The sequence below is a fragment of the Rutilus rutilus genome (assembly GCF_951802725.1).
Source record: "Rutilus rutilus genome assembly, chromosome: 19".
Taxonomy (NCBI): domain Eukaryota; kingdom Metazoa; phylum Chordata; class Actinopteri; order Cypriniformes; family Leuciscidae; genus Rutilus; species Rutilus rutilus.
In genome coordinates, this window is record NC_140232.1 from 27,264,363 (window position 1) to 27,276,759 (window position 12,397).

The 12,397-nt window shown below is 39.5% G+C and overlaps 1 protein-coding gene across 1 annotated transcript in view; it reads left to right on the forward strand.

Moving 5' to 3' along the window:
- The window catches only part of agbl4 (AGBL carboxypeptidase 4), a 347,216-nt gene that overhangs the window by 320,723 nt on the left and 14,096 nt on the right, over positions 1-12,397 (forward strand). Inside the window, exons 10-11 of the mRNA XM_084388551.1 lie at positions 833-985; positions 5,890-6,052. Coding sequence (XP_084244677.1) covers positions 833-985; positions 5,890-6,052 — 316 coding nt within the window. The remainder of the gene's footprint in view (positions 1-832; positions 986-5,889; positions 6,053-12,397) is intronic.

Below are 12,397 nucleotides of genomic sequence, written 5' to 3' on the forward strand. Positions count from 1 at the left end.
TTCTGCATTAAACGGCTGAAATCCGGCCTGCGGTTGAGGTAGTGAGGCGTGCCTGCTTCGCTTGCTGACTCAGGAACATGAATTAATCCCTCTAAACTATGGCAGTTGTGACAGCTGTTCTATAAAACACCCAGGAGTGCTGTTGCTCTTTCAGAGGGCCGTGATGAATAATGCTGCACTTATTTTTGCACACAGCATAGTTTGATAGTTTAATATTTAAGATGTTTGCTTGCTCTGTGTTTCTATGGACAGTCAATCTCTCGGTGTCTGTGTTAACTGCAAAAATGAAAATGTACTCATTCCAAACCTGAATGACTTTCTATCTTCCCTTGTGCACAAAATAAGCATGTTTTTAAGAATTTTCTTTTATCCAATGAAGTTACACTACCATTACGTACCATCTGGAAATTCTCTTTTGCTTATGTCTGCATTTATTTGATCAAAAATCTATCTTGTGAAATATTATTACAATCTAAAATAACTGTTTCCTATTTTAATATATTTTAAAATGTAATATATCCCTGTAATATCTGAAAAGCTGACATTTCAGCAGCTATTACAGTACTTAATGTTTTTTTGTGGAAACTGAAGCATTTTTGAAAAGTAAAAAGAAAGGCCTTACTGACCCCAAACTTTTGAACTGTAGTGTATATTATGAATATGAATATTGTGAATATGAATGTACATATGAATTTGCCTTAAAACAATTTTGTGAAACAAAGAAGTGCTGAGTTTAAATATTGTTCACAGTGTGTTGTCTGCCTGTTCATCTTTCCACCTGTCTGTCTGGTCTCTCTCTCAATCATTTTGTCTCTCTCTGTCTGATTTACAGAAAGTGAGTTTGGAGTTCTACATTGACGTGCACGCCCACTCCACCATGATGAATGGCTTCATGTATGGTAACGTCTTTGAGGAAGAGGATAGAGTGCAGAGACAGGCCGTCTTTCCTCGACTCTTGTGCCAAAACGCGCCTGACTTCTCTCTTGTGAGTCTCGAGGGTATTACCTTTTATTGCTTTTTTTGTTTTGTTTTAAGTTTAAGTAATATTTACAACTATTTTATTGTTGTCCTTTTTGCTACTTTGATGTATGTACATACAGTATGTTTACATGTTGCCTGCATAAGCATCTTGGCTTAAAGCATTAGCTCACTCAAAAATGAAAATTCTGTCATCATTTACTCACCCTCGTGTTGTTTTAAACCTGTGTGACTATCTTTTTTCTGTGGAACACAAAAGGTCGCGACATTCAAAGTCAATGGCTCACAATGTTGTTTTGAACCCTGACATTCTTTAAAATATAACCTTTGGTGTTCCACAGAACTTAGGAAATCAGAGAAGTTTTGAATGACAAGAGGGTAAATGTTGACAGAATTCAAATTATTGGGTGAACTGTCCCTTTAATGTGTTGTAGCATATGCGGCGTTAAATGCTAGGCCACGGCTCTGACAGATTTAAGGGCCTTTCTCACTGAGCGCGATTGAGCAACACAAATGTACGTCGCAATGACGCTCTTGAATCGAAATAATAGATCCCTATGGAGCGATCAATCTCATCATGACAAAGCGAGATTATTATTTTTTCCGACCAGTGTCGTTTTCTTTTTTTCCGGCGCTCCGCGATGAAACAAGCCATCCAATTACATTTGAGCTTACCCAAGCCAAGTGGTGGCGTGGCGCTGTTTTGAAAACCTGTGTAAACACCCAAGAAAAGTATTCCGGAAGAGAATATCAATCTTGAATCAATCTTTTCACGTTCAGTGTGAAAGCTCCGTTCCGATTTGTTTGCCTTTATCATGTCACGCTCAGTGTGAAAGGATCTTAACTCTCATTTCTGAAAAATACTGTGAAATATCTCGTAAATTGTTAATATGTTACTATTGTGTGACTGCATGTAGGATACAAAATTAGGAATGTCAGCGTAATGTTGCGCATGACGTTACCAGAGATCATTAAAGTTTCTCTCTGCCATTACACTGATAGGTTCCTTTTTTCTTCAGCAAAAGAAAATCATTGGCTGAATTTCATCTCCGTCAGCCTTTTCACTCTTAGCTCTATATTCATTAGCAAACGGCGCATGGAAAAACGTTATTGGTATTTTCTCCAAAAATTCAATACACCCCATAAATTAGTACATTTTTTTGTTTCCAAGATGAAGTGCATCAACACAAGCTATTTTTCCAGGTGCCGGCAAGTAACCTTTTCAATTCTGCAGAGCAAGACAATAACCAGACTCAATATTGCTGATGAGGTGTCTATATGAGAGGAGCAGAGCCACTTTAACCATTTGCCACGGTGAAGCTCTTTTGGATGAGCCGGGAACCGCATGCTGATGAAGACACGCTTATATACGTCTGAAAAGATACATGAACCATCCGTGCACCCAGTGCCTTCATAACAGAGCTGGAGAGATATTATTGCGTCTGCTCATCGGCACAGACCGAATCCTCTCAACCCCTTCTCATTTTTCACTTGACAGTTATATTAATTGGTAATTTCCACACAGTTTTCAATGTCAAAATGGGATAGCATGAATCAAGAAGATTGGTTGTTCTTTATTTGCTTTTGTTTGTTTACAAATTTACTTCTGGTTTATTTTTCGTCTGTATTCAGAGGTATCGTTTGGAATGATGTGTCTTCCAGCTCATTGCACCCCTTCCACTCTTTTACCATTCTTCTTTCTTGTGCCTCTTTTCATTTGGTTCCATTATAGTTTCCAGAGGATCTCATCATTATGATTAGGATGTTTTGATTAGGATGGATGGTTGCAAAAAGCAAAAATTTATAGTAGCTTGATAGATAAACTTTTGGATGATAGGTAGTGAATAAATGTATAGATAAATAAATGAATGGACAGATGAATGAATGGTTACAAATGGATAAATAATATGGATGTATATTTAATGGATAGAAGGATAGATTGATAAATTCAGATATTGAAGGATGGATAGAAGTTGGATTGATTGATAATGAATAGATAAATGTTTGTATGTTTTATGGTTGGATGGATGGATTGATAGACTTAAGGCCCGATATACTCACAGCAAAGGTGTTTACCAGCCAGAGCGAAGTTTTCCAGAAAGTTCGCTTTGGCAAGATTTTTTCGAACTCCCGAAACGAACACAAAACTTCTTTTTGGCTTGATTTTGTTCGAAATGAAGTTACACCAGTCTGTTCTTTGATTTTACTTGAAGTGTATCAGGGCCTTTATAATGGATGGATAAATTAATGGACAGAAAATGGATGGATGGATGGATGAAAAAATGGGTAAATAGATGAGTAGATATGTAGATGGATAGGCAGGTGGATGGAGAGATGGATGGAAATGGGTAGATAGATGTGTAGATGGGTAAATTAATAGATTGGTAGACAGAAAAATGGATGGATGGATAAAAAATTACTATGAATGGAAATAGATATGAATGGATAGACAAGTCGATGGATGGACAGATGGATGTGCGGATCCAGATGGATGTGTTTCCTGGAGGGCGGAGTTGTGCGTGCGTGTGTGTGTGTTTGTGTGTGACCTCAACAAAGTGTTGTATTTTGCTTACCTACAGTTTTACACCAGTGATGGTCCCATTGTGGAGGTCCCCCTCTCCCCTCCCTGCGGCCCCTTATGCTCGGTGTCGCTCTCTTTGTCAGCATGCAGTTCCTCCAGCCTGCAACAGTGACCTTCAGCATGCAGGAAGTGTGACATTTCAGTAGCTCAGCCAGCAGAATACGGGCAGAGGACTAACCTTTATTGCCCAGTCACCCATCTAGAATTTGCAGACTTCTCTCATACTTGCACAAAGAGCCGCTTTTCACAGCCTATGAATATTCTCTGCCTCACAGAAAAAATGTCACCACATTATTTATGATTCTTTATAAATGCTGTTTGTGTTTTCTGTGTGTGTGTGTTTGCGTGCTCAGTTTAAGGTTAAGCTCTGTTTTTGTGGATCTAATACATTGTGTGTTTTGAAGCTAAGCTCTCTGAAGCATTGTTATGCATTTGTTTTGTGTGTGTGCGTGTCTGTGTGTGTGTGCGCGCGCACGCACCTGTGTGTGTGTGCGCATGTGTGTGCGTGTCTGTGTGTGTGGTGACAGGAGGGCATAGAGGGCAGGTCTCCAGCTGGCATGTTGCCCTCTCTCTCTCTGCCTATTCAGCACACAGCCATCCCAAAGTTCATCCGGCATATTGAGGGAGCGCTGCCTCTGGAGAGAGTCATGTCTCAACTGCGCTTAGCCACCAGCTACACGTCACACTGACACTAGATCAGTCACTTTTCTTGGGCAAAAGCAAACATTTACCAGCCATTATAGCTGAGCCATGGAAAGGCACAGAAAGTGCAGTGTAAGCAAGCACACAACTGCAGGAAAAGTGGAGAGCAAGGAAAAGTTGCCAGCAAACTTAAGTACTTTTGTAATGGACAAAGTGGCATAAATTATCAGGCCTATCCAATGCGATCCATAATTAGTTTCCTAAATCCAATCAATAGCTTCCTCCTTGTGGCAACTCTGAGCCTAGTGTACAATAAAATCGGTTTTGTGGGAGGGCTAACTTTTCAGGCTAACTATTGTGCTATTTTTATTTTTTGTCATTCTCCAAAAGCTGCTGATATCTTATGAGTGTGTGTTTGTGGTGGTCTTATGAAGTCCCTTCTTGGTTTTTTAGTGCAGTGTAACACCAGAGATGGGACCATCAACACACAAACAATACTGTATTCTTTTATTTTTAATTCATTATTCTTTTATATTATTTTTTACTATAATATATATATTTTTTTTATATATTTTTTTATTAAATAAATAATCTATGTTTAGATTATTTTAGATTTAATCATTTTAATTATATATAAAGTTATTCATTATTCATTTATTTATTGATTGATTCCACTGTGTTCTTGCTATGAGCATAGCCTTTGATACTGAAATAGTTTTTGTTGTGGTTTCTCTCTTCTGAAATCACTTCTCAGAGATCTTTGATGCCAGAAATATTCGACTTTATTTTACAACAAAGCCGAGCATCTCCTGCAGAAGATCACTCCAGACCTTTGCTCAGCTCACACATATGTACCATACATCCTTTTCCAAAGATGGTAACACACCCTATAGATATTTTTGGGTAAAGGTCTTGTACCACCATGTGACATACTAAAATAGGTTTTTCTTCTGCAGCAACATTCCAGGCCTTTCTTCAGGCTTCCAAAAGTCAAACCAAAGTCACACACAGAGGAAATAATAGTGTACAAATATATAGCTAAATTACTTATTTTCTAAATAATAAAATCTTCTACATTAGTCAGTTATTTAATAAATAATGCAATATAATACTACTAAATGTCAAATCAGTCTCAAGCATTTTTAACAGTTTTTACATTGCATATATAATAACTATATACAAAAATAGTCTAACAAGCATATTTGTGCTTTTATTTGTTAATACTGACTGTTGTTCATGTATTATTTAGTCACCTTCTTTTTGGACCATTAGTCAACAAATCTTCAGTAAACACAGCAAGCAGGTGTCACGATCATTGCAGGTAAGGAGGAGATGCCCTTTTAATTTAACCGAGCTGAGTGCTCACTAAAAAACCGCTCACTCACACATCTTTTTTTCCCCAAGCAATTTCAAGTTCATTTATATTCAAACGAGATCAAACGTGGTGATTTCTGAGTAGGCGAGTTGTTTACTCCATCCATTTCCACTAGTTTGACCCATTCACGCAGATAGGCGGGCATTGAAAGAGTTATCAGCCAATCACAGCTATGTTTTCATGGTTTCCCCACTCAAAAAAAGCTCAAAAGACATTCCTGCTCCCAAGTAAGTCTTATTGTTCTTCTCTATTCTCTCTAACGGTTTTACCGTTATTAATCATTCTGTTGGATTATCTGTGTGTCTCTGTGCAGTCCAGTACAACGTTTAACCGTGATCTGGTCAAGGCCGGCACCGGCCGACGCTTCCTGGGTGGTCTGTTGGACGACACGTCGTACTGCTACACGCTGGAGGTCTCCTTCTACAGCTACCTGACAGCAGGAACCACCTCACCTGTGCCGTACACTGAGGATGGCTGTATCCTTTCAGTCCATGTACAGTGGGGAGAACAAGTATTTGATACACTGTCGATTTTGCAGGTTTTCCCACTTACAAAGCATGTAGAAGTCTGTAATTTTTATCATAGGTACTCTTCAACTGTGAGTGACGGAATCTAAAACAAAAATCCAGAAAATCACATTATATGATTTAAGTAATTAATTTGCATTTTATTGCATGACATAAGTATTTGATGCATCAGAAAAGCAGAACTTAATATTTGGTACAGAAACCTTTGTTTGCAATTACAGAGATCATACGTTTCCTGTAGTTCTTGACCAGGTTTGCACACACTGCAGCAGGGATTTTGGCCCACTCCTCCATACAGACCTTCTCCAGATCCTTCAGGTTTCGGGGCTGTCGCTGGGCAATACGGACTTTCAGCTCCCTCCAAAGATTTTCTATTGGGTTCAGTTCTGGAGACTGGCTAGGCCACTCCAGGACCTTGAGATGCTTCTTACGGAGCCACCCCTTAGTTGCCCTGGCTGTGTGATCCGGGTGGTTGTCATGCTGGAAGACCCAGCCACGACTCATCTTGAATGCTCTTACTGAGGGAAGGAGGTTGTTGGCCAAGATCTCGTGATACATGGCCCCATCCATCCTCCCCTCAATACGGTGCAGTCGTCCTGTCCCCTTTGCAGAAAAGCATCCCCAAAGAATGATGTTTCCACCTCCATGCTTCACGGTTGGGATGGTGTTCTTGGGGTTGTACTCATCCTTCTTCTTCCTCCAAACAGTGGAGTTTAGACCAAAAAGCTCTATTTTTGTCTTATCAGACCACATGACCTTCTCCCATTCCTCCTCTGGATCATCCAGATGGTCATTGGCAAACTTCAGATGGGCCTGGACATGCGCTGGCCTGAGCAGGGGGATCTTGCGTGCGCTGCAGGATTTTAATCCATGACGGCGTAGTAGTGTGTTACTAATGGTTTTCTTTGAGACTGTGGTCCCAGCTCTCTTCAGGTCATTGACCAGGTCCTGCCATGTAGTTCTGGATTTATCCCTCACCTTCCTCATGATCATTGATACCCCACAAGGTGAGATCTTGCATGGTGCCCCAGACCGAGGTTGAGATTGACCGTCATCTTGAACTTCTTCCATTTTCTAATAATTGCGCCAACAGTTGTTGCCTTCTCACCAAGCTGCTTGCCTATTGTCCTGTAGCCCATCCCAGCCTTGTGCAGGTCTACAATTTTATCCATGATGTCCTTACACAGCTCTCTGGTCTTGGCCATTGTGGAGAGATTGGAGTCTGTTTGATTGAGTGTGTGGACAGGTGTCTTTTATACAGGTAACGAGTTCAAACAGGTTCAGTTAATACAGATAATGAGTGGAGAACAGGAGGGCTAACAGGTCTGTGAGAGCCGGAATTATTACTGGTTGGTAGGTGATCAAACCAATAATCAAATTAATTATTTAAAAATCATACAATGTGATTTTCTGGATTTTAGATTCCGTCTCTTACAGTTGAAGTGTACCTACTGTATGATAAAAAGTACAGACCTCTACATGCTTTGTAAGTAGGAAAACCTGCAAAATCGGCAGTATATCAAATACTTGTTCTCCCCACTGTGTGTGTGTATATATATATATGTTTAATTCAGTGTGTTACTTGAAATTTAATAGCAATTTCTGAGTGAAAATGGTTTCAAAGTAAATCCTACACCGTTTGTTTAGTGTACTATTCAATTTTTTTATGCATTTAAATTAATCAAAAGTGATTGTCAACATTGATTATAAGAAATGTTTCTTGAGCGAGGTCTGCTAGCTTTCACGTCACATCTCAAAATAGTCACTAGTGAAGGATTTGGGACAGTGTGCATTGAGATGAATGGGAACTCTAACAGATAGTTTTCTCCAGTTTTTATAGACTTTGCACACTTCTGTTTCTCTCTGTTCTCCTCAGGTATCTCTGACCCTGAAACCTCCTGCTGTCTGAAAGATAAAATGAACAGATGAAGGACAAACTTCTCATTTTGTTTCACCTCTCCAAATTTGTTTTGTTTCATAGTGAACTGATCACGTTTTGGGTCTTTAAATATAGGAACCACAGGTCATTTATTGACAGAGAGGTATTGAAGAGGAACTGGATCCTGTTGGTTATAAGTTGTTTGTGAGTTGGTTTGTTCAGTGACAACACTGTATCTTCCCTAAAGAGTCTTGATTCAACTAGAACGATCAAGAACTCCACTCTCATTGAATTTTCCCCTTCATGAGGAACATATGGCTGGTGTAAAGACACGATTTTCTCGAATCGATGCTGCAGCTCCGTAGACAAAAGCCAATGACTTGTGCTGCCGTCTTACTTTCTGAAATTATCTCTCCAATGTTGGTGCACCGAGCGACATACTGGGTGGTGTCACGGTTCGATAATGAAGGCTGGGGTGATTATGTCACACTATTGAAGCTCGGCTCTCTTCCCTGCATTTAAGCTGCATGCCGGTCGTCCAACTCCATCCCCTTATTTACCAGGAGCAATGCTTACTCATTGATCTCTTAATTATTCTGGGAATCATTATCAGAGAGCGAGGCTTTGACCCAGTTGGCTGTTAGACGCACGAGAGACGTCGACTGGCCAAGTCGTGACGATGAGGATGTGGTTGTGAGCGTGTCCATGTGAGTATCTGTGTGTTAATAAGAACATAATGCATATGTTTCAGTGTGAAAATAAGGCCAATTTCATCAACAATCAGGGTGAGTTCTAAGGGTTAAGGTTTATCCTGCTTTAAAACCTACTTCTGAGCAAACACCAGCAGATGTACATTCCGTTTTTTGATTAGGGGCAATTCTAGATTTTAGTAGCAGGTGGACTCATTTAGGGAATATTTTTTTCCTTTATTTGGAACACCTTAGCAATGCTCAGGCAACCACCAAGAATACCCTATCAGTGCCTAGCAATCTCATAGTAACTGCCATAGCAACCACCAAGAACACCTTGGCAACTGACTAGCTACCATTCTGAATTCTCTAGCAACCACCCTGAACACCTTAGCAATTGCTTACCAACTCTCTAGCAACCACCCAGACCACCTTAGCAATTGCCCAGAAACCATCCAAAAATACCCTAGCAGACGCATAGCAACCACCCAGAACACCTTAACAAACAACTAGCAATACCCAAGCAACCACCTAGAATACTGCAGCAACTGCATAGCAATCATAACAACCAATGCCTAAGAAACCACCAAGAATACCCCAGCAACTGCATAGCCACGAACACATTAACAACCAATGCCTAAAAAAACAAGAATGCCCTAGAAACACCCTAGCAACCACCCATAATACCCCTGCAACTGCATAGCAATCATCCAGAAGAACTTAACCACCAATGCCTAAGAAACCACCAAGAATTCCTTAGCAACACCCTAGCAACCACCCAGAATACCCTAGCAACCTCATAGAAGCTGCTTAGTAATGCCATAGCAACTACCCAGAACACTTTAGGGGCTAGCAACTGCACAGCAACCAGCCCTGACCAGATGAAGGAATAATATTTAATGAGTACTTTCAACAAATGATTAGTGAAGGATTCACAGCTAAGTTAATAACAGAGGCTAAGATAATAACAGGGGCTAAGATGAAAGAGCCTAAATAGCCTGCCTTTTTTAAAAAAGATAATACTGTCTACAGCAATACAGAACCAGAGAGCTTTTGGGAAATGGTGGGTGATTTTTCAGGGTGTTCTGTGCAGATTCATATCTGAATCTGAGGTTGAAAGCTGCTCTATATGAATGAGTGAATTCCATGACTAAAAGGTCTCTTTGTGCAAACCCGAGATGTGTGTAGCTTAAGTGCCCTCTAGTGATAGGAAAAGGGTTCGCTGAACTTTACTGTGAGCGTGTGTGCGTGCGTGCGTGTGTGTGTGTGCGTGCGTGCGGTCATATGTGTGAGCATTTCACCCCTGTATCACTCTGTCATGCACCCAGCTGCTAGACGCTCATATTTACAGGCCTCTCTTGCATGAATTTATTTATTTGTTGGGTGTTTATCTCAGAGCGAGCAGTAAAGCTGCTGACTGATGCCTCATCGCTTTCACTGTTTCTCTCCGCTCGCCTGCTGCCTCGCTGGGCTGTCATCTCCAAGGCCCAGCCGCTCTAGTCGCGGTAATAAGAAACCCATCCATGTAGAATTACTCCACAGCCCTGCAGATTATTTTCCCTTAGTGACAGAGAAAAGATAGAAACAACAAAAAAAGTCATAACTTATCTGTTAGGCCTCTCTCCTTGAAACAGTATTTTTTTACCCATCACTTAAAACATCTGTGCCGTGAAGTAGCGACAGGTTAAAGCTGATTGTGGGCTGTGCTGTTTATTAGGTGTGTGCAAAACACAAGCTAACAAAAAGGAACCTGCCACTCTGGACGGGAAGAATTGTGGGAGATGTTCGCTACAAACCTGGAACCGTTTGCATGTTTTAGTGGGAGATCATTTGCACACTCTTTGTCGTACACATCTGGGCACACACACAGACATTTATGAGCCTTTAATACAGTGAGAACCACTTTAAATGTTGTTCTCACAAGTCAGTTTTCGACATGTGTCAGTATAATGAGTTTCTTAAACTTGACTTTCACATGTACAGCCATACACACAAACAGAGGAATATAGATTAGAATTTTTCTCAATTGCTAAGAAACATATAGCACAATCTATAAGAAATTATATTTGCTTATTATAACAAATGTGTTGTATTAATGATATTATTAAACATTACATATTATAATAGTAATTATAATAATTTTATATGATTATATATCAAATATATATATATATATATATATATATATATATATATATGTTTAAACTTGGAAGCAGGGCTACTGTAATCTTCATACATTTCAGGTAAGAAATAATCCAATCCAATTTTTCAAACATTTACTGAATGTACCATTTTGATTTTGTGTTTACGATATTATTTGAGGAAGATGGATGTTTGAGGAAAAGATCTTGCCACCAGGTAGTTCTGTCATGACAGATCCCTGAGTGTTTGGCATGTTAATGGATATGACAATGTTGATATGTTTGGTCTTGGTGGAATAGATCTGCTATGAGGCTGCTGCAGAGCAAGTCTGGGACTTGCTACTGCCAATACACAAACGACACGCTGCTATGAGCAAGTAAGACATGCTGCTGCTGTACAATATACAGTAGCATACATGAATTACCCGTAGCAGATCTATACAGGTGGAGCTGGGGAAGCTGGGGGGTTTCTGAAAGCGCACTGCATGACTGCAACTGCTACAGAAAATGCTAACCAAGTATTTGAAGGTTGAGCTGTGAGCTCATTGGCTACTCATACAGCAGAAACCAATCAGTAGTGATGGCAATTTCGAAATACTGCTTCATGAAGCTTCGAAACCTTTAAGAATCTTTTGTTTCGCATCAGTGGTTCGGAGCGTGTATCAAACTGCCAGAGTCACGTGATTTCAATAAATGAGGCTTTATTACGTCATAACTATTTCGAAACTTTTCGAAACACTTCGAAATTTCAGTGGTTCATCTCTGTCATGAATCGTGAGGAGTCAATGAACAAGTGTCTGTGGGTTTTACCTGATCTCTGATCAGTTTTATACATTTGTAGACGTTTTAATTAAACATTAGTAAAATAATTAAATGTTAATAGTCTCTTAATGGCCTGTTTAGCTGAGCCATTCATAGAACAAACAAAACAAACCCTGACGATTGATAAAAGAACATATAGACACTTGATCATCTTATTAGATGATTAGATCATTTCATTTGAAAGATTTTACTTAAAAAAAAAAAAAAAAAATGTATGCATGTTTGGCCCGGGTTTTTGTTGCATTTACACTGTTCTGACCACTAGGGGTCACCGTAGAGACGGGTGTTGGATTGTTTCGAAGACTCGACACAATATGGCACATTTGCTTCAACTGTTTCAGTGTTCCACGAAGCCTCGATCTGCCCACCACTACCAATCAGCTGTGCCCTATAGAGAATGATGTGATTGCAAGCATGTCGAGTTAAGGACCTATCTGATTCTGAAGTATAGATAGGACCTATCTGCGCCATCTAGAGTTTCATGACAGAACTTTGTAGTTAAAGTCGGTTTTTAAACTGGGGTCTGCTGAATTTTTCAGAGATTTCAGAGAGACCACTGTAAAAAGTGATTACTTGACTTAAAAGTGAGGAAACTATTTGCCTTAAAATGATTAAGTAAAAAAAAAAAATGAAATTGAAATCAACTGATCAATTTTTACAGTGTATTTATTGTGAAAAGCACTATACAAAATATTTTTTTATTAAAAATTAATTTGAATTAATAATAATATTTTCCAGATAATATTTGAATAATTTCTTTTGG